The sequence below is a fragment of the Xenopus laevis genome, chromosome 5S (assembly GCF_017654675.1).
Source record: "Xenopus laevis strain J_2021 chromosome 5S, Xenopus_laevis_v10.1, whole genome shotgun sequence".
NCBI classification, from domain to species: domain Eukaryota; kingdom Metazoa; phylum Chordata; class Amphibia; order Anura; family Pipidae; genus Xenopus; species Xenopus laevis.
In genome coordinates, this window is record NC_054380.1 from 57624299 (window position 1) to 57647448 (window position 23150).

The window sequence follows — 23150 nt, forward strand, 5'->3', positions numbered from 1 at the left end:
ATGCCAATTTGACTGGATATGGAGATAAGCAAAATGTAGAGAGAGGATACACAATAAATAATGCCTCTGAATAGTTGTACATTACACTGGCAAATACAGTTATTAGAATGGCAGGACCCTTTCAATATCTGACTTCTTACCACATGACTTTCTGGTCACATTCTGTTAAGACCAAAACAAACTTTCTTTTTTCAAATGAAGTCACTTTTGTAGTTTTAGATACATAAAACAATGACATTTATTCACATACAACTCTGCCTTATGACCAATAAAAAAAAAAAAAAGAAGATATGTCCTATTTCACCTCCAACTCTCCACATTACTCCAATTTAGAGTAACAAAAATATCAACTAGGTCATTACAGCAAAGGAAGAAATGTTTCTTTACCCTTGATGGCAAATGAGTTACACTAAAAGGAAATTCACAGGGAGGGGGTGCCAATATGTTAGGCAACCTCTGAATACAATAACTTACTTCCTTTGAGGGCAATGCCATCATCTTTAAAAGGCTATGGCCAGGGGTAAAAAGAAAGTGATTACATTTTTCAAGATCAGATGGCTAACAAATGAACACCCCTCAGTGAATTTCACTTTTGCAACAGGAGAGGCCTCTCTATGAGTTTTTTTGATATTCACAAAACATGATGTAACTGGTGCCCAATCAGCACAGAATTCTGTATTCAATAAAAATGCTGCAGTTTGTACATCCAGCCTGGCAGGAGGTGGTGGAAAATGGAGGCTTTGGTTCTAGGAAGGCCACAGATTTTTCTCTCCTATATTAATACATATGGCTGAAGCATAAAACAGTGTAACAAAAAAACGCAATTATGATCAGTGGTCACCCATCACTGGATGCCAAAAGGTACAACATACAAGGAGAATTATCTTAAAGCAATTAGACTTTACCATGTCAATAATGTAGAATCTATGTCAAGGTAACAGCCTGGCTGATAATGTAGAATCTACATCTCCACCAATGCACATGTAATACACATTAACAAAACACAATTACTCATAGTTGGCGAATCAGTATAAGAGTTATACAAGTGTGGCATGAGAGAATAAAATAAATTCAAAATGACTCCTGTTTACTACAAGGGAAAGTCAAAGGCAACCCAGCCCTGGTGGTTGTACTTGAAAATAATGGTTTATTTTGTATCCTTTCCACAAAAATATATCAGCCAACAGAATGCCGTGCATAGGTATATTCATAGTGAAGGTTATGGATATGTGGATTTGCAAATAGGCATACAATGTGAAATGAGTCTAGACACTATAAAACAGGAAGAAAACAGTCTGACACCAAAAATAAAATAACTAAAGTGTATAAATAGTAATTTAGCAAGTACAGTATGTACATATACAAATATATATATATATAGTGCAGTAGGAAGGACCACAGACCTGTTTCACATCACATTGCATATAACGGCTGCAACATTACTATAACAGACAGGCTCACTTTATCTACATTTTCAAAACAGTCATTTTCCATCAATTTTTTTCTCAAAACAAGCCCTTTCTCATCTGGTAAACAGGCCTGACATGGTAGCAGGAGAAACAGTAGCACTGTTTTACAGTTATGTTAACAAAAGTAAAAGATACAGATGTGCACTGCAAACTTTGGGCTGTATTTATGAAAATATATTGCACAAGGGGACAACAACTGCTCTGCTTTTATTTCTGCTGAATATTCTTAAAGGAACAGTTCAGTGTGAAAATAAAAACTGTGTAAGTACATAGGCTGTGCTAAGTAAAAAAAAATTCTAATACAGTTAGTTAGCCAAAAATGTAATGTATAAAGACTAGAGTGACTGGATGTCTAACATAATAGCCAAAACACTACTTCCTGCTTTTCAGCTCTATAACTCTGAGCTAGTCAGCGACTTGAAGGGGGGCCACATGGTGCATAACTGTTCAGTGAGTTTGCAATTGATCCTCAGAATTCAGCTCAGATTCAGAAGCAACAGATATGACCCATGTGGCCCCCCTCAAGTCTCTGATTGGTTACTGCCTGGTAACTAGGGTAACCAGTCAGTGTAAACCAAGAGAGCTGCAAAGTAAAGTAGTAGACTGAAGTAGTGTTCTTGCTATTATGTTAAACATCCAGTCACTCCAGCCTTTATACATTACATTTGTGGCTAGCTATCTATATTAGAAACATGTTTTATTTTGCACAGCCTATTTACCCAGTTTTTATTTTTACACTGAACAATTCCTTTAAAGTAAATACAGAGTAATGATATTGGTGCAGAGATGTTCCAGTTTTGGTTTGAGAACTTTAGCTGTTAAAGGAATTTTTCAGTATAAAAATAAAAATTGGTTAAATAGATAGGCTGAGCAAAATACAAAAAATATTCTAATATAGTTAGTTAGCCACAAATGTAATGTATAAAGGTTGGAGTGACTGGATGTCTTACATAATAGCCAGAACACTGCTTCCAGTTTTGCAGCTCTCTTGGCTTCCACTGATTGGTTACGAGGCACTAACCAATCAGAGACTTGAGGGAGGGCCACATGGGCCATAACTGTTACTTTTGAATCTGACATGCATGCTGAGGATCAATTGCAAACTCATTGAACAGTTGTGTCCCGTATGGCCCCCTTTAAAGTCGCTGACTAACTCAAGAGAGTTAGAGAGCTAAAAAGCAGGAAGTAGTGTTCTGTTATGTTAGACTATCTGCATTTTTCTGTGCTATTCAATTAACATTTTTAGGTTCTGTTCCCCTTTAGTTTCAGTTAGTATTTTAGATACTTAGCCAATCTGCTCATATGTAAATATAGTAAAAGGGAAAGCATATTATTTTAAAAAGAGTGTCTTCCATTATTTAGCCCTTAACTAGAAAGTATAATTGCCAGCACCTATAGTGCATGAATCTGAACACAATCAAATGACTGGACAGGGCCAAACTGGCACTTTTCTTAGATATAAATGCAAATAGCATTACTTAAATAGTTAAACAAAAAATGTCCCATTATATGGCAATCTGCTGCTACTGAAAGAGATGTTTTTTTCCCTGGTTATTAAGCTTGATATTCTTAGCCAATCAAGTCACTCTTTACAGAAAAAAGCCTGGTGGGTTAAAATGTTGCATTTAGAAAGTCACATGCTTTTGTGCTTAAAAACATTGTAAAAAAAAAAAAAAACATGCAATATGTAAATGTTATGGCTCATAGTGATAAATGGAAAAGACATTTTTGCATGCTAAAATTGCTCCGTGAAACCCTGAGGAAACCATGTTAGGCAACAGTAACCAGCCTCCCAAATTCTGGGTAAAGTAGTCCTCACGTCAGCCTTATTCCACTAGAGGGAATATGCTTGTCTTCAGCCAAAAGACTCCCAAAGCAAACTTTATGACAAGGACTCAGTTGAATATGCTTGGTTGGAAGCAGTGTCCCCTCCTGAAAGTGATTCGCTGGTTGTTTCTAGGTCTCCGTTTTCATTTCCATCAATATGCAGCTTCTGTTCAAACGCTAGAAAGCAAATGAAGTAAGAAAGTTTAAACATACAGCAATTTTGCCGAAACAGTCAGTGTACACATGACTATGAAGATTTTCATTCATCCAGGTCATGGTATATCTAGTATAGGTCCATGACACATTGGATAATCCTATCACAACTACACAGAATCAACACCTCTGTGAATTTCTTCAGATGTCACCTCTTTGAAGAGTTACAATGTGCCATTGTAAATGGATTGGTGGAAGAGTTTATATGCCGAAAACTTCCCACATCAGTCAGTTGAACTGAAGATGCTGCTCGGATGAGTAGTGAAACGTCTTCATTGATTACTCAGTTGTTTTTATATTGACCTATACTAGATAGTCAGTGTAAACACTTCTTTTCAACATTAGTAAATTAAATAGGGCTTGTGTTAAACATATATTTTGCCTATTCTTTTAAAATACTGTATATAGTATTTATTTCTTGCATTAAACAAGAAAATTACAACTTTCCGATTTTGTCAGTTTCTGGGTTCCTTAAGTTAATAAAACACAATTCCACATCCTCTGTATAATAATCTCAATTTCTGTATAATTATTTCAAATCCTATGGTTGCATTTTAGGCAAGGGAGGATTTTGTTTTTACTAGGAATGCACCGAATCCACTATTTGGGATTTGGCCGAATACCGAACTGAATCCTAATTTGCATATGCAAATTAGGGCCAGGAAAGGAAAAAGTGGGAAAAATTATTTTCGTGACGAAAAGTCACGTGATTTCCCTACCTGCCCCTAATTTACATGTGCAAATTAGCATTTGGTTTGGCCAGGCAGAAGGATCCTGCTGAAAAAGGCTGATTCCAGGCCGAATCCTGAACTGAATCCTGGATTCGGTGCATCCCTAGTTTTTACAGAACTAATTATCATCTCCCTTTGAACAAGTTACCATGTTTGGGGGGGTCAATTAAAAACAAAACAAAAACATTTCCAATATTCCTTTTTTTTTTTTTAAATAAAATTAAAAGAAGAGACGGAACAATAATACATGCTCAACAGAGGTCCTTTCTGTGTGACACTCCTAGTGCTTTTATCCAGGTAGACAATCACAGGCTTGGGTGAATTTCATTGTTGTCAAAGAGAAGCAACTGATCATGTTCCCTGGCACTTATAAACCGGTTTAGTAACTCTCATTGTACTTATTAGGATCACAACACAGGTTCACAACAAAACAGGCAGTTTGACATATTGGTATTTCAAGGCAGAGATTTTTAATCCAAGCCTCACCCATTTGAATCTGTGCTGAAATTACAATTTGAATTTCATTGCCTTCACAGATTACACAATTGCATCCCTGCCCCCGTGGAGCCGTTACCCACCTTGTGTAGCCCCCACACGAAAGTCTGCCTGCTGTGATCCTTACCTTGTGGAAGCTTTAAAAGATATTAGTACAGATTTATGTGTACTGTATGTTTATGGTTTATTTAAGGGGATCAAAAAAAAAGAGGACAATGAAATATGTTTCTCTACTTCAAATTTGTAATGATGCTACAGTTCTTATCACCTACAGCAATCATTTACCAGGTACAGGATCCGTTATCCAGAAAACTCAGAATTACGGAAAAAAATTATTTTTCTTTCTCTCTGTAATAAAGCAGTACCTTGTACTTCATTCAAAATAAGATATAACTAATCCTTACTGGAAGCAAAACCAGCCTATTGGGGTTATTTAAGGTTTAAAATGATTTTCTAGTAGCCTTAAGGTATGAAGATCCAAATTATGGATAACAGGTCCCATACCTGTAGTATTAAATGGTCACCTGTTTTAAGCAAACGTCACATTGGTTGCTATGGGTTATTGCACCTGGACACATTTTTTTTTTACACATGAAGCTAATGGTATTATAGATAATCTGCAAATATAATAATACCTTGAAGTGATTTGGTGTCTGCGCTTCCATCTTTAGTACTAACCCCAGGGTTAGCACCTCCCTCTTCTAATTCATCAAGATACAAGCGGTAACGATGTCCACTATCATCTTCATACTCTACGTTTTCATCATCAGAATCTATTTCAGGGGCAACATATACAACCTCAAATTCAATTTCTCCTCTCTGGAAGGCAAAGGATGTGGGTTAGAGAAAATGTACAAATAACTACGTCAACATGTGTGCATATCAGATTGGCAGTACTAACAAACATTCACGCATATAAAATTGTGTGGTTAATTCCCACAGAACTACATTATATACACCTACAGGATATACTGTACTTTCAAATGTCATTTACAAGGACATCAAAATCACCAAAGATTTCCATAAAAGTATAAAGGTATGGGCCTAGAGTATTACCTGTTGAGACAGAATCGTAACGGCTTCTTTGTGCTTTGCGTCCCTTAAATTAATTCCATTTACTGCCAAAACTGCATCCCCAACATGCAATCCTCCACAGCGGTCTGCTGGTTGAGCTGGATGGATTTCAGAGATAAGTATTGGAACACCGTGCTCTTTCCCACCCTAAAATAAAATACAAAAGCCTGGAATTACATTTTTTCCCAAAATACTTCATTTTCAACACTTCACAGGCACAGAAGTCAAATCTTGTGGAATACTAATAAACAAAGGCACGCATCACCATAACCTCCCTACTCCACCGCCAACTGTGCATCTTAAGCGGTATACATATGAAATGTGTATTTACAGAACATATAACAATTGTTTGTCTATGAAATGTAGTCACAATTTCACTGCAACCCCACTTTATATGGTGGTAAGCACATACTCCCCTTTTGTTACTCAGATATTGTATCCGTCATTTTAATCACTTGTCATACACTGTTCTGCACTTGGGATCATGTACTGTATGCATAACTCCACCAAATAAGCATTTGTTTGTGCCTTCAAAGTCTGTTTAACAGAAACAAGAACTGCTAATCACCGTAATTGATATGCCAAGTCCTTCATGATCTTCTTTCGCCAGAATAACTTTCCTGATTGGACCAACCCCTTGGCTTTTCTTTAAGCAGTCTGGGTCCTGCTGAGGCACAAAGACATAATGATTATCCTAAATGCAGAAATGAGTTAAATACAAAACAAAAAAAAGTGTTGAATCTGTTTGCAACCACATCATGGAACTTGTCTTATATTTGTAACAACACTTGCAGTCATGATAAAGACACAGTGGGGCTCATTTATCAACACTGGGCAAATTTGCCCATGGGCAGTTACTTATTGCAACCAATCAGTGATTAGCTTTTTGAAGCCAGCTGCAAGTACAGCAATGAATGCAGCAATTTGATTGGTTGCCATGGGTTACTACCCATGGGCAAATTTGCCCAGTGTTGATAAATGACCCCCACTGGGTCTTAGCAACTGGATGTTATGTTACATGCTACTGTTACATGCTAGGTGGGTACAGTGTACAAACACTGCAATAAGGCAGATTAATTGCTCACACACTTTATCTATGGGAACTTACGTGTCCTGGAGGTGCTGGCAATGGGCGCTTTAGATCATTCCGCCCCCGACAGGCTCGAATAACAGTCTTGTGTCGATGAAGGTGAATTTCTGCTTCAAGCTGATTCCACAGTTTGTCATGAGCAGGGCCCTTCATGTCCCTACCAAGCAACTGAATCTGCTGGACTCTGGAAATAAAATAAAGTGCCTTTACTTAACACTCTTTCGACTTCTTTGTGTGCTGCAATAACATTAAAGCATAGCCTTGTGCCTGAAAGTAAAGGGAAATTCAGCAACAAATGCTGGAGAAAAAAATTATTTACTCAAAGAGGTCCTACTCCCAAAGCTTCTTTGAATAGTGAAATAATTTGTAATTCCAAGCAACTTTCAAAAAACATGGTGGCACAGTAGGTACCATTTGCCCACCTATGGAGGCATGCCAAAAAGTCCAATGGGTATATATAATAAAAAACAATACGTTATCACAGGTGCAGTAACCTATAGCAACTAATAAGTAGCCTTCATTTACTGCCCATCTGTTTAAAACCTAACATCTAATGGTTTGTTATTGGTTACTTCACTCTGTGCTTTTTACTATATATGGGGTTTACTGTTCAAGTTCACAGTTAATCTACAAATCAGTTTTGGAACTACTTGAATGCAAAAAAGTTTTGTCCCTGGAGTGTTTTAAGATACTGGTGTATTTTTTTTTTTTTTTTAAATACTGTAGTTAGGTATATTAGATATTATTGCTCAAATGTTGTTTACCCAACACACCAGTCTTCCAACAACAACCTTTCATGTTAACGGCATAAAAAAAGGACCAGGATCTTGTGTGACTGACTTGTAAAAGCTGATAATGGTTCCCTAAAACCTCATCAGACCTGATTACTATGTAATCCAAAATTTGGGACCCTTCCCTGTTTAAATTTCACGCACTGCAGTTCAGTAATTAAATAGAATGTCTTTCACCATCCGGACTCCAGAAAGTGATTTGTAATATGTAACTATTACTTACGTCGATCTTCGTCTGTAGTATGCCCTTAATATGCCCTTGAGAATATTTATATTGGTGAAACCGCACTAAAGGTGAAAGACCTTATCTTTAAACATAAATCCACTACAGGTATGGGATCCATTATCTGAAAACCCGTTATCCAGAAAGTGCCGAATTACAACAGGCCATCTCCGATAGACTCCAATATAATGAAATAATCAAATTTTTTACAAACAATTTCCTTTTTCTCTGTAATAATAAAACAGTAACTTGTACTTGATCCAAACTAAGATATAATTAATCCTCATTGGAAGCAAAACCAACTTATAGGGTTTATTTAATATTTATTTGATTTTCTAGTAGACTTAAGGGATAAAGATCCAAATTACAGAAAGATCCGTTATCTGGAAAATCCCAGGTCTTGAGCATTCTGGATAACATCCGACTACCCTTTCGGTTCCAGCACATAGCCATCAAGCTAAACATTCAGTTAGTCAGTTACGTTTTCAAGTTATTGATTTGGTAGGGATTCCCAGGAGTAGTGGTGATAGGATCCTTATGCTTAAAGGAAAACTATACCTCCAAACAATGTAGGTCTCTTTAAAAAAATATTGCATAAAACAGCTCATATGTAAAACCCTGCTTCATGTAAATAAACCATTTGATAACAATATACTTTTCTAGTAGTATGTGCCATTGCGAAATCATAAATAGAAAATTGCCATTTTAAAAAAATAAGGGCCACCCCCTGGGCACACAAACAAACCATACTTCTTAGGTCACATGAGCCAATTAACAGACAGAGTTGTGTCTTTTGCTTCCACACTTCTTCCTGTTACAGTTAGAGTTGTAGTATTTCTGGTCAGGTGATCTCTGAGGCAGCACACAGACCATCACGAAATGGTGGCTCAAGGCAAGAGATATAAAAGGGCAATATTTACTTAAATATATATTCCAGTTTGGTAAGATTTTTTAATATGCCACCTAATATGATATAATCTGTTGCTTAAGTATTCATTTTGGGGGTATAGTTTTCCTTTAAAAAAATTGCACAAAGGCCATTGGCTCAATGGTGATTACAGCTCAGCATATCCTGTTATCATGACGTCGTAGAGAATTAAAATGGAGTTATATTTCAATTTGTCTGTATTGTTTTTAGCTAATTTAATTTCCTTTTTCTTTTGGAGGATTTTGATCTACAATGAACACCAGTCAGTGCCTATTGATGCATACAGTTGTCTTGTGTACAGTGCTGAGTGCTGTATGTCACGTTGCTTCCAGATGATGTCTCAGACATACAGTAGATAATGTCTCATTACAATCTTACACTTATATGTTCACTGGGATTATATCACTAAATTTGCAATCATATCAAAATACATTTTACAATTCCACTAAACTATTTAACTATAAGGACACTACTATTGATATGTACTTGGTACCTGATTTGCACAAATCAAAGTTTAATAAGGCTGTTTCCAGGGTCTAAAGCTAGTTATAAAATTGTGTATACATAATTTACAGTTTAAGGTTCTCGATATGCCTACATAGTTTGGTAAACCTATGAATATCGACTATCAAATCGTGTGGCAGATAGGATGCTGTAAATATTTTTAATAGGACTGCATAAAGGTACCATACTTTAGAGTGAATGGACATTCATCAGAATGTGTATTGGACAAAAAAATATAGTTTTCTGGAGGCACCTTTCTGTTAGGGCCTTTTTGGCCTGAATCTACATTATGCTTATTTCTGGTGCTGTGGTATATCCTATTGTTTTCTAAAAATATATATGGTTTCTGGGGGTTAAAATACTGTTTAGTGGCTTTTTCCACTAACAACTTTTACAAAAAAAAAACGTGTTCTATTTGCAGGTGCTGAAGTGTCCCCCTTGAAAGTTTATATGGACTATTTATGTTTTGGGATGCTACATACTAAACAGTTGTTATGTAATAGTATTCTAAAAGGAGTAGCCTTTTTTTTTTTTTTTAACAACTTTTCCAAAATATGCAAAAACTTGCATTTTGGTGGTACAAATACATTTTCAGCACATCAGGATGTATAGTTTACTAAACTACACTGTTTTCTGGGGTCACTTTACTGTTTTGTTTTTTTTACCCTGAAATCTAAATTATGCGCATATATTGGTATTTTTTTGAAAGTACTGTACCACTGTAGGATTTATCACAACAAGTATGAAATCTTCATACCGTATATACTCGAGTATAAGCCGACCCGAGTATAAGCCGAGGTAACTAATTTTACCTACAAAAACTGGGAAACCTTATTGACTCGAGTATAAGCCTAGGGTGCTGGTAAGTTATCCTAAATTTGGCCACCAAAAAAATTTAATCAAGCAGCAACATGTTAAACATTCAGGAAGGACATCTTGTATTTATACTTTACAGCATTAAAGGAGAGAGAGCTCAGTAAAATCATTACAGCTCAGCAAATTTTTCCATAATAATAAGTATCAACCCCCGAGTGTTAATGCCCATTCTCTGAACCAGTAGTAGTAGTAGACAAGTGACATGCTTACTGTACCAATTAAGGCTATAAACAGTAGCTGAAATGGCTTGCATATAATAAAAGGAGAGAGCAAGAGCTATAGAGAGAGAGAGAGAGAGAGAGAGAGAGAGAGAGAGAGAGAGAGAGAGAGAGAGAGAGCGCTATAAACATCTGGGTATGTTTTACTCTATATAGGGAGCACCTTCGGTATGGGATTTCATGAGGGTAATTAATATGTTTTAAGTCTCTTGGTGTGGGACAAGAATGTGGATTATCAAGTATATCTGCTTGGAGTGAAGTCTCAAAAAGTTAACTTTTTGGTATGTGGGTTATTAACCATGGATGCAATTTCTCCTCCTCATAGTAAAAAAACTGCATCCTGACAACACATCCAGTATTTCGAATAAGAGAGAGCACTCCAGAGAGAGAGAGCGAGCGCTATAGAGAGAACGAGCGCTATAGAGAGAGAGCGATATAGAAAGAGCGCTATAGAGAGAGCGATCGCTATAGAGAGAGCGAGCACTATAGAGAGGAGAGAGAGGCACCCCTCCTGCACTGGAGTCCCGTAGTATCGGCACAGTATATTAACTGCCGAGACTAATGCGCAACGAACCTCAGAAGTGCATCGGCAGCTGGACGTCGTGGCAGGGGCCCCGGAAGATGCGGGAGGCTGCTGATCAATTTGATGCCAGGCCAGCGGGGGGTCAGGTGATCCTTTCCTCGATGATAGCCCAGCGGCCCAGGCCCCTTCAGCTAGGCAGGCCCTGTACCGGGCCCCTAAAACCAGCCGCTTTGCTGGATAATCCGGCCCTGGCTGCGGCCCAATTATAAATCAGCGGGAGAGGTCAAGTAGGAGGGGCATGGCCATTTACAGCAGGAATAATGTAATGAAGGGAAAATGGCTGCCGGCTGAACTAATGAATACAGCCAGGAACGAGGCAGCTGTGTGGGGCACAGGAGGAGATTTCATGAGCGCAATTGATGCGGTTTGGGTGATTCTGACCTGACTGACTCGAGTATAAGCCGAGGTAGACTTTTTCAACACATTTTGGGTGCTGAAAAACTCGGCTTATACTCGAGTATATACGGTAAATATATACATATTTGGTACAAGTGCATTTCTAAATCAACTGTATTTTTGTGAATATACAAGAATAGTATGATTTTGATTTATTTCTCTATTTTATGAAAAATATGTAATTACTTTTATTATATTGGTATTTAGTCATAGGAAATGGGCTTGCAGTGAAAGGGTTGAGCATATGTAAGCAGCAAAAGACCTACAGAGCAGTTAAAATCCTAAGCGATGACTATAATGCCCCTTTTCCATGCCAGCATAATCACATATTGTCATATATAGAAATGTGTGAACCTGGAAATATAGGGCTACACCAAAACACTGCCCTATACATTCAGTCCCCGGGTTACGTACGATATAGGGTCTGTAGGTTTGTTCTTAAGTTGAATTCGTGTGTAAGTTGAAACATATACTTATTAAATGCAACTTAGACAGATGCTTTTCTTAAGATAGTATTTACTTTTAACTTTCTGTGCATACGTATTTTTACATTTCTGTGCTCTGCAGTTGACATCAAATACCAGTGGGGATTGGGGCAGGTGGTTTATAAGAGCTAAATGCTAATAAAGGCCAAGCAAACCACTGTACATTACTGTAATAGCCTCTGTATGTAAGTATGAGTTGTATCTAAGTTTGTGTATGTAACTCAAGGACTCCCTGTATTGATTTGTACTGCAGGGAACACATTAAGATAATATGACCATTTTCAAATGAGAGAGAAATGAGAGCACTCATCAGCTAAAATGTCTCTACAACGTCAAACATGAAATCCTTTACATGGCTACACACTATGGGGCAGATTTATTAAGGGTCGAATAGGAAATTAAATTTACTATTCGATAATTTTTTTTTGGTCAAAACTCTCAAATCCAAATTGTGAATTATCCAATTCAAATTTTAATTAAAATTTTGAGATTTATCAAACCTATACCCTTGGAATAATTCAAATTTGACTAATCGCCACCTTAAACCTGCAGAGTTCATGTATAGGTCAATGGGAGAGGTCCAGTGACCAATTTGAAGACGTTATGAGCCTTCCTGAGATTCGTGTTTTTTTCAGAGAAAAAATTTGATCTGAGTTTTGAGTCAGTAAAATTGGTTCGAGTTTTAGATATTTGATTTTTTTTTTTTTAAATAACCTCCCAATCAAATTTCGAGTATATTCAAATTTATTAGAGTTTAAAAAAAACTCATGAATTCGAAATCCAACCTTTGATTAATGTGCCACTGTGTTATTTTTCCAGTTAAAATAAACATTGTAGTAAAGCATGAACTCACCTTCCAGCGAGTTCCTTATCTAGGTACTTGGCAGCCAGTCGTGCGCCATACACTTCTGCCTGCAGAACTGCAATGTGCCGACGAAGAGCTTCATTTTCCTTTCGAAGCAATTTCACTTCCGCTTCCAGTTGAGCTTCCTTCACCTTTTCTTTTTTGTTTGCTTCAAGTTCTTTTTCCTAAGCCACAAATAATGACCAGCATTCATTTGTGAAATCATGACTATTATCATGGCATTCAGCAATTGATTCATTACAACCATGATACACCCTGTTATATTTAAAATCTTGGTTGAGCAAGAACACATAAAAAATAATAAATAGAAGGACCCCATGCAAAATTAAGGGGAAGTGCAATATTAGCATATCAATCATATTTACACAGACGTAGTTTAAAAAAATGTTGTATTTTGTCTAACAATTTATTTTTAAAGATTTTGAAATTACATTTCTTCTGCAGCTCTCCAGTGTGGCTCTAGTTGCAATGCCCACTGTTCCTATGTTGTAGACCACAATTTGAGTGATAGGTAGGAAGAGTAATAGAAAACAAGCTGAAGAAGTAATATAAAATAACATAATTCTGTCATCAATTTGCTATGAGCAGCATGATTAAGTATATTATAGACATGCAACCTTTGTATTCCAGATGCTACAAAAATAAAACCTGCATCAGTTGATCTACTGGAGTAATTCTGAAAACTACAGTTCCAACATTGTTCCATCTGGAGAGCCAAAGGGTTCATATTTCCCTGTTTTGGGGTATACAACTGTTACTGGGTATATTTCAAAACAGGATAAAGTGTGTATGAAATGTTAATGTTCAGTGCTATTGCATATTCAAGTGCTATGCTTAACAGAAAGATAGGTAAGTACTCACCATTGCCTCCACAGAAGGTACAGACTTAAAGCAAGAAAATAAAGACTTCAGATTAGAAAGGCTGATACAAAGGCAGAAAGAAACTGTAAACCTGTGTTGAATGCTTTCTTGTTTTGTACATGGGCTCTTAAACTGTTAAATTATGCTAAAGTAGCAGAAAAAATGTGAGTTCAGATTGTAATAAACAAAAACTCACCCACATTCTATTCATTCCTATGGGATTTTTGGAAGCGTATTTATCAAATGGTGAGCTCTAATATTCAGCCATTGATAAATATCCTTCTTAAAATCCCATAGGAATGAACAGAACATGGGTGAGTTTTTATTTATTGAAATCTGAACTCACATTTTGATAAATCTGCCCCTTAATGTGTTTCAATAGAATAAGAGAATATTAAGAATTAATAAAGGCAGAGGTAAGTATTGTTCACCAAACCTCATCAATGTTATATTACAGGATTGTAGTAATTTTCTTAGCACACATCTACACACACTCCGTCCCTGATGCAGCTTCTATTATTCTGCTCACCAGTTTAGCCTTAATGGCTCCAGAGTCGACATTCTGGCCAGTCTTTGAGTGCAGCTGTAGTTGTACTGCGTGTAGCTGCAGAAGCTGGTCATGAACCTCATTATCCAACACTGCTTTCTCTGCTTGAACTTCTGTTAGCTCTGACTTCAGGTCCACCAACTGTGCCTACAAAATACAAAGAAAACAAAAGAGAAGAGACACATATAGCTATAGAGGATCCAAATGTAAATTAAATAATCACAAAATAATGCTGTATTACATTCAATACTTATTAATATCTTGTGTTTGTGATTTAGAATCCTCTATATTTTTTTGCATCTACTCTACAGTGGGGGACATTTAAAATTATCTCATTGTCTGCATAAATATAATGTAACAATACAGAAAATCTGTATCTAGCTCCTGTTACCTAAGACCAAAATATTCCTGTACCTGTTGGTTAATGCTAAAATATAGGCTTGGAAGTATTTTGACCAATATGAACTTCAGAGTTAACCTCAGCTTTACAAAAATGTAAAAAAACTTCTAAAGTAGAGTTCTTTGATTGTGTGTGTGTACAGGAATGGGATGCATTATCCGGAAACACGTTATCCAGAAAGATCAGAATTACGGTAATGGACTCAATTGTAATCAAATAATCTGAATATTTAAAAATTATTCTTTTCTCTGTAATAATAAAACAGCACATTGTACTCAATTCAGACTAAGATATAATTAAATCTTTATTGGAAGCAAAACCAACCTATTGAGTTTATTTAATGTTAACATGATTTTCCAGTAGACAAGGTATGAAGATCAAAATTACTTAAAGATCCGTTATCCGGAAAACCCCAGGTCCCAAGCATTCTGGGGGCTATATTTACTCTTGGGGTTACTCTGAACACCTAATGAATTTAAAATGTCTTGAAAGCGAATAGCTATGTTCGTGCAAATGATTCAGCCCTTGATAAACACAATTATATAGTATGAACTTTGTACCAAAGGAAGAGGTGGTTGCATTAATAAAGTCACACATTAACAGTTAGTTGGTTATGTATCTGCAATTTTTATACATTTCACCAATCATCAATAAGGATCTTATATTTAAAAGGAAAAATAAATCTAAACATCTTTAAAATATCTTACTGCTTTGCTTTTACTATATTTTCAGTTGTTAAAGATTTTTTTGTTAAAGGAGAATTTAACCCCCCCCCCCAATAAAATCTCCTACCCAGAGCTGTAAAATGGCCTATACTCACCTATAGGTGAGTAAAGGTTTAGGGGCACTTACAGGTGTTATCACCTATGCATGGAGGGGGGGGAGCAGGGAGGGGGTACTATGTAGGGTACTGGGCAGGGGTTTTTATTAGTGGGGGGGGTTGAGTTTTCCTTTAAGTTATAGGTGTGACTATGCCATTGTATAGCACTACAAACCTGTCCTGCAAGTCTACAAAACAGGGATTGAGGACCTTCGACGAACATGAATGGACAATTATATGGCTAGGATCAACAAACAAGTGGTAATTAAGAGCAAAATGGACCTTAGATGAGATACTGCACTGACTCAATATTGTATCCAGTGACATTTGTGCACAACTACAAAGTTATATTCCAACTGATAAAAACCTGTTGAACTGCTTGCATTCCTGGTTGCTCAGAGACTGTGTTGCAGTTGCAGGTCAACCCACATTCATACAGTTCTAAAATAAGCACTGCAACTCTGTCCTATATTTGATTGTATTATAGTATACTGAATTGGGTTGTACCTACATAGCTGCCAGAATTTAACAGTACTGTTTGGTACCATATTCATGACAAATCAACTGAAAGACTAAAAAGATTGTAAAGGGATAGTTCACCTTAAAGTTAACTTTTAGTATGTTACATAATGCCCAATTTTCAACAATGTTTCAATTGGTCTTCATTTTTTAGCATTTTTGAAATATTTGTCACTTTTTCTGAATCTTTCCAGCTTTTAAATGAGGTCAATGACCCCAGCAACCAACTTGTTCTGTGAGGCAACAATTTTATTGCTATTGTTACTCTGTACCTGACACACCACTGCCTGGTTGCTAGGGTAATTTGCACTTTACCAACCAGATAGCTGCTGAAATTCCAAACTGGTGTGCTGCTAACCAAACAGCTACATGCAAACAACCCAAGGAATAATAATAATAATAATATTAAAAAAAAAGTTAAAACCATTCAAATTGTCTCAGAATATCACTCTACATCGTACTAGAAGTTAATTTTAAGGTGGACCACACCTTTAAATGATGGCCATAAAAACAAAATAAATAATGGTCACTCTCTTCTGACTATTGACTTTTGCCTTACACAAACAATCATATGGGTTTTTCCATTGATAATAGGGATGCACCAAATACATACATTTTAATCCAGATGATATTCTGCCCCTTCTTAAAACAGTGATTGAATTTTGATTTGTAGATTTACATTTCAAACCCCTGCAAATGTAAGTTGTCCTCAGTTGCCTCATGGCAATATGAAGATTGGATGTGCCAGTCAATATTCTGCTGAAGCCATATCTTTAGATCATTAGGACTGTACAAAATCTCATAACAAATCCTGGATTTGGTGCCTCCCCTACTAAATACCTAAAAGCAATATATATATATATATATATATATATATATATATATATATATATATATATATATATATATATATATATATATATATATATATAGTAAGAAAATACTTCCTCAAAATATAAGGAACAAGCACTTGTACTGTCCTTGCAAGAAAATTGATCTTTGCATGAAATACACTATATACAGTAAATTCACAATAAATAGGTGTTGAGCCTACACACCTGAACAAATATACTATGCTCTTACACCTAGCTACAACCTTCCATTATAACTTTAGGCCTTCAGTACCATTCACATCTGTGACACATCTATGTATGCTTTGTGCCATTGCAATATATATGGTTGCCTTCAAGGGGAAAGCATAAACATGGCATGAGAATAGATGCACACAGCACATAGGGTATTATTGTTCTGGTTACGCTTCTTTTGTTAAAATTTGTATGTCTGGTTCTTTTATTATTGCATTAGCCCCAGCTGTAAATTAGATTTTTTTTTTTACACGTATGTGTGTGTTTAGCCTTAAGGTCCCCAAACCTGCCATTTATCAGACTTTAGCCAATGGAATTAGCCAAATGGAATTATTACAATTGCTCTGGTTGTTGACCAATTGATCAGATCTTGCACCTCTCGCTTTCATATCTGCTGATGCCCTATTCAATTAAGGAATGGGGTTGCTGATAATTTCAGAGTGGGCAAATGGAAAGGATCAGTCCATACCCAGATGGACAGTATGCTTGCGATTGGCCAAACTGCCAAGCAAATCTCTGTTTGTCTCTCAAAACTTGCTACTACAAAATGTTTCCTATGATTTTCAGTATGCATATGGTGGTACAACTGTGAGTTAGTTGTGTTTGTATATTTGAACTGCTGAAGCACCATGCCAGGAAACTGCATGGGGTATTAGTATATGTTGAAGTAAAAAACAGACACAGCCCTTCTTAATTTCCAGATGTTCTGATAATTTAGAAGGTCTTTCGAAACAATCAGCGCAATAGAAAGACAGCCATAGCAGACACAGAAGAAAAGAAGTCCCTGCACCACAAAGCTTTCAATTAAAGTGACTGAAACACCCTGCCTCAGTCAACAGAGCACGTAGATGCCATGTCCTCAGTTTCATTTTAATTTTTATATTAATAGTAAGCAGGCAAGCACATCTAATTCAAAAACTTGGAAACCAAAGATAACATCATAAGTATCTATATTTCTAAGCAATTCAGCAGTTGAAAAGACAGTATTGGTCTACAAGGGAGGTTGAGGAGGAAGAAAACTCTCCTATCATTAAAGAACTGTAAGCACAACTCGAATTTGATATAGATCATTTTCATTTTAACACAAGAGTTTAAATGCCATCATATTCAGTACAACTCAATAACTGCCCTTAGTCAATACAGCATGACAGTAAACATCAACTCTACACCTAAACTGGAAGAAAGCCATAAAAAATAAATAACAGGTGGTGGAATTGCAAACTATTGTGCAGCACCAAAAAAAAAAAAAAGGACTGCTGGAAAACAGACTCCATCGTGCCAGAGATCATGTTATCCCACCTTTGATGATACTGTCAAGAAATGTTTACAGAAATATTTCTTTACCATTAATTCCATGCGACACCAAAAAACAGAAATATTCCTACACTGATCTTTTTCTGTTATTGGCTTCTCCAATCCTCCCGCTTTCTCATTTCATGATAGCTACTCCAGTCCTCCACTCCACCCACATTATCTTAATATATACTCCAACCCTCCAACTTTTCTCATTAGTTCAATTCAAATCTTAACCACATTGTTGCCTGATGTAACCACAATCCTCCTCTTGTAGTACCCTCATTATATTCTATGACCTACCCTCCATCATCTCTCCACCCTGTCCTGTGTACCCTATCAGCCTCCATTTGCCAACTAACCCCTATGCAAGCCAACCACCTTTTCTCTTTCATGACACATATTCCAATCCTCCCATATTATCCAAGGACCCCACTTCTCTCCCCTATAGAAATCGGATTTCACAGTGCCCTCGTGTATATCCACTCACTATACGAACCTCCAGCTTGTGGTTGATCTGACTGACAGTCTGTGCTTTGTGGCAAAGTTGTGCGAAACAAGAGCTTAGGGTGGTCATTTTCTGTCGACCCTCATATGTGATATCTGCCTGGTCCGGGTCTATTTCCCCTAGCAACAAGTCAACATCCACAAACGCCTTATCAAACTCTTTTTCCAGCACTTCAAGCCAGCGGAACATGGACATGCCGGGAACAGGCCCTGAGGCAGAAATAGAGCACGGAGCCGCAGACATTACGGAGCAGAGCTAAACCGATAAGACAGGAAGAAATAGGGAGAATGTCACTTGATTATTCCGCTCGCTGATTGGCTGGCCTTGCGCTGCCAAACTCTCCCTTGACTGGCTAATCTCTGGGAACGTCAGGGAAACCCCATCGGGCTAAAATCACCCAAAGCCGCTGATTTGTTAGAATCCGCCCACGTGACATCCTTAAACGTTTCCGATTGATGGAATAGTTCAACTAGACTGGGTGTATACATTATGCGCACGTAGGGACAGTAGATATGTATATCTTATAAACAAAGGCGTACGTTTCACCATAAATTTCAGGGCGAATCCTAATAACTACTGTTAGTTAGTACTGATATTGTATGTCGCATGAATCTGTGCTTTGGATCTATGGATTTTGGCAGAACTAAAAGGGCGTATAGGCGATCAGCTTTTCTTGTCTGCCACAACTAACGGCGGCAGGCAGAACAATCGATGCTAGAAAGTAATGGTAGTTGAGCAGTGACAGTCACTTGAACAGATGTCTTTAAAGGGATACTGTCATGGGAATTTTTTTTTCAAGACACATTAGTTAATATTGCTTCTCCAGCAGAATTCTGCACTGAAATCCATTTTTCTCAAAAGAGTAAACAGATTTTTTAAATTGTTTTAATTTTAAAATCTGACATGGAGCTAGGTATATTGTCAATTTCCCAGCTGCCCCAGTCATGTGACTTGTGCTCTGATAAACTTAAGCCACTCTTTACTGCTGTACTGCAAGTTGGAGTGATATCACCCCCCAGCAGCCCATCAGCAGAACAATGGGAAAGTAACCAGATAGCAGCTCCCTAACACAGGATAACAGCTCCCTGGTAGAAATAAGAACAACACTCAATAGTAAAATCCAGGTCCCACTGCCACACAATCAGTTATATTGTGAAGGAGAAACAACAGCCTGCCAGAAAGCAGTTCCATCCTAAAATGCTAGCTCTTTCTGAAAGCACATGACCAGGCAAAATGACCCGAGATGGCTGCCCACACACCAATATTACAAATAAAAAAAAATACACTTGTTGGGTTAGGAATAAAATTTTAAATGGTAGAGTGAATTATTTGCTGTGTAAACAGTGTAATTTAGGAATAAAAAAATACATCATAAACATCATGACAGAATCCCTTTAATTTATAGTTTCGCAAATGGTGTTTTGCTATTCCAAGAAGACTGTAATGTAATGTGATGCTCAGGGTTAATAGGTTTTGTTCTTTTCCAGCTTGCTGACAAGTACAATAACTGTTCTAGTATGAGAGTGTTAGAAAAAGATATTAATTTAAGGCTTATTTCCTTTCATTCTTCTCCATTCTGTTTATTAAGATTTTGTAAATCCAGCAATACAAATTTAGAATACAAATAATACAAAATACAAATAAAATGTGATTCTAAGCAAAATTCCAGCGTGCATCCAATAATCAACTTCAATGGTTTTCAAGTTATTTGTAAATAAGATAAATAATATGTAAATAAGTGACATCACCACCACAACTCAAAAGGCGTTATTAATAGCAAAAAAAAAGCACCTCACAATAGGCAACTTACAGGTGTTGTCCTTTCAGTAGGCCAAAGCTAGTCTCGTTTTTGCCTTCTCTTTTTGGCTATTTAGTGAGTGAGTTCAGTTATTGTCAAGCACAGTTTTTTATTTATACAGAAAGAAAAAGCAAATCAATGAAAAATGAGGAATTAGCATTGCTGTTTTTCAGAGCTTTTTTGGTTAACTGGTTTCTGTATAATAGATCCCATACTTTTATTTAAAGCGTCGTAAATCCCTACAGTATCGATCAACTTGACAGGTTCCCGCCCCCTGACAGGTGGGGCGGAGCTAAGTTTGAGCTGGTCTTTCTGACCTGATATAGCCACGCCCACTGTGGCAAAGCATTCCCCGCCCACTGCGTATCCGACATTTTGTGAAATGAAACCGCCATTTTGTGTAATACCCATAAACCCTAGCTAGCCTCTACTGTGAGGGCCATCATGTGGGTATAACTATAACTGCAGTGAAATACTGAAAAAAGACATGTCCAGACATGACTTTTGGTATTTTATAGTGCCTCGGGGATGGGCTTTAGTAGTGGGCCTACATGTCTGTGCATGTCCAGACCACTCTGGAGCATATGTATAAATATGACTTATAAATAAATAAAGCACAGCATACATATTGTAATAAAACATAACATATTTTTATTAAAGACAAACCAATAAAAAATACACAACATACATAATGTGAAATATGCATTGAAATATATACAAAAAAACTGATTTGGAAATCCAAATAATATATATTGAGAAAAAACACAACAGAATTTTTTTTTTTTTTTACAGTTATATACAAGATTATATACAGCTATAAATATACATAGATATACATTTAGTATTTCATCCAGTCAATAGATTGAATTAGAGAGCCAGTGCGTTTTTTAGGTAACATGTATCTATGGGGGGTTAATGATCCAGGGGTGCCTAAAGTAGTACTCTGATTTATTAAGTGTTTATAAGCTTAGGGTCTGAATGTGATGATGATGATGAGGGTACAGAATCAATATGTATTTTTATATTATTGAAATATTCACAATTTGAAGTATTTCCAATGACTGAAGAAGGTATATTAAGCTCAGCCATCACGCGTAGCAATGTATCCCAACCATGCGGCATTTTATGCTCAGCAACGTAATGACTCTGTGTAACACCACAGACCAAGTGCAGTATATTAGAATCTGATACTGTGTTATTTTTATAAACAAGTTCCCCCTTGTCATTCCAATCCACAATATGTTTTGACATTTTGGCAAGTAATTACTTAGCATTTTTTTTAAAGCGAGGATTTACATTTTATAACCTCATCAAACATAGTATCAGCGGCGTTAGTGACGGGATCACCATCTGAATTCTGTTGTGTCACAGACATACCAAATTATATATATGCCTTAACATTGAACGGTGAAGAACATTGGGAATTTCAGGGTTCTACGTGTCTAAATGACTTTGTCATTATGTTCATGGAAAAAAAATTTAGCGGCTGCATGTTCATAGCCCACAATGGCGGTCGGTATGACTAATACTTTGTGGTTAAACAATTGCTAAAAGAGTGCATTCAAACAGAACTACTATCTAAGGGTGGTAAATTGTTCTGCGTTACAATGGCTGACTTGGGTATTCGATTTATAGATTCTTTAAATTTCCTACCCATGAGACTTAGTAAATTACCTGCAGCATTAGGTGTACAGAATGGAGGTAAAGGCTTCTTTCCACATTATTTTAACACGGCTGAAAATCAGGGCTATATTGGTGCCATGCCATCCATAGAATTTTACGGGGCTGATTATATGATGCCTGATGAGAAGGCTGAATTCATTACTTGGAACTAGCAAAACCACCACAGTAAATTCGATTTTCAATTGGAACTTAAAGGAGGAGGCTTGTGCCTGCTATAGAGAAAACATAGACATGACAAATAAAACCGTCACTAAATATAATTTGAATGATGAGCCAGAGGTAAATACCTACACAATCGACCCTTTTGAGTACACCACCTTAGCCTCTGTGTGTATGGCAATGTACAGGCTAAAGTTTTTACCCAAAAACTGTATTGCAATCTTACACCCGGACTATTACAATAAGAAATATAAACGTTTCTCAACACTGGCAATACAATGGTTGATGTACATTGCGCACAAAGAGGGGATCTCTATACAACACACCTTACAAGGTGGTGAAAAAAAGGTTGGTAAATACTGGCTGGACGGTTATGGTTTTGTTAATGGCAAACATATAGCCTTTGAATTTCAAGGTTGCTTTTACCATGGATGCCGTGTTTGTTATTGTGAAGATGACTTTAATAGGGTAACTGGCACTTATTTCAGTCAACTGAACCACAAAACACAAATCAAGACAAATTTTTTAAAAAACAAGGGGCTTTGAACTCTGGGAACATGATTGGCATGCTATGTTGGAATCTGACAAGGACCTACAGGCGTTCATTCAAGAAAAAATTTTTCCCCAACCTTCGTCACCCCATGATGCCCTCTATGGTGGCCGCACAAATGCTATAAAGCTCTACCATAAAGTGGCCCCCGGTGAACGC

At 36.9% G+C, this 23150-nt stretch overlaps 1 protein-coding gene across 4 annotated transcripts; it reads right to left on the minus strand.

Moving 5' to 3' along the window:
* Positions 1-2638: 2638 nt before the first annotated feature.
* gopc.S (golgi-associated PDZ and coiled-coil motif containing S homeolog) lies at positions 2639-19178 on the minus strand. 4 transcript variants are annotated; one of them, XM_041564607.1, is made up of 9 exons: positions 18793-19178; positions 14159-14323; positions 13630-13653; positions 12757-12932; positions 6918-7083; positions 6378-6473; positions 5792-5956; positions 5371-5554; positions 2639-3473 (listed from the first exon to the last, which is right to left on the minus strand). In XM_041564607.1, exons 1-9 carry the CDS (start codon positions 19042-19044, stop codon positions 3352-3354), a joined length of 1350 nt encoding a protein of 449 aa, XP_041420541.1. In that variant the 5' UTR covers positions 19045-19178; the 3' UTR covers positions 2639-3351. The 4 variants fall into 4 exon arrangements, with proteins under 4 accessions (XP_041420541.1, XP_041420540.1, XP_018120863.1 ...); XM_041564606.1 differs by having other exon boundaries at positions 6378-6476; XM_018265374.2 differs by lacking the exon at positions 13630-13653 and having other exon boundaries at positions 18793-19176.
* Between the last annotated feature and the right edge of the window lie 3972 nt (positions 19179-23150).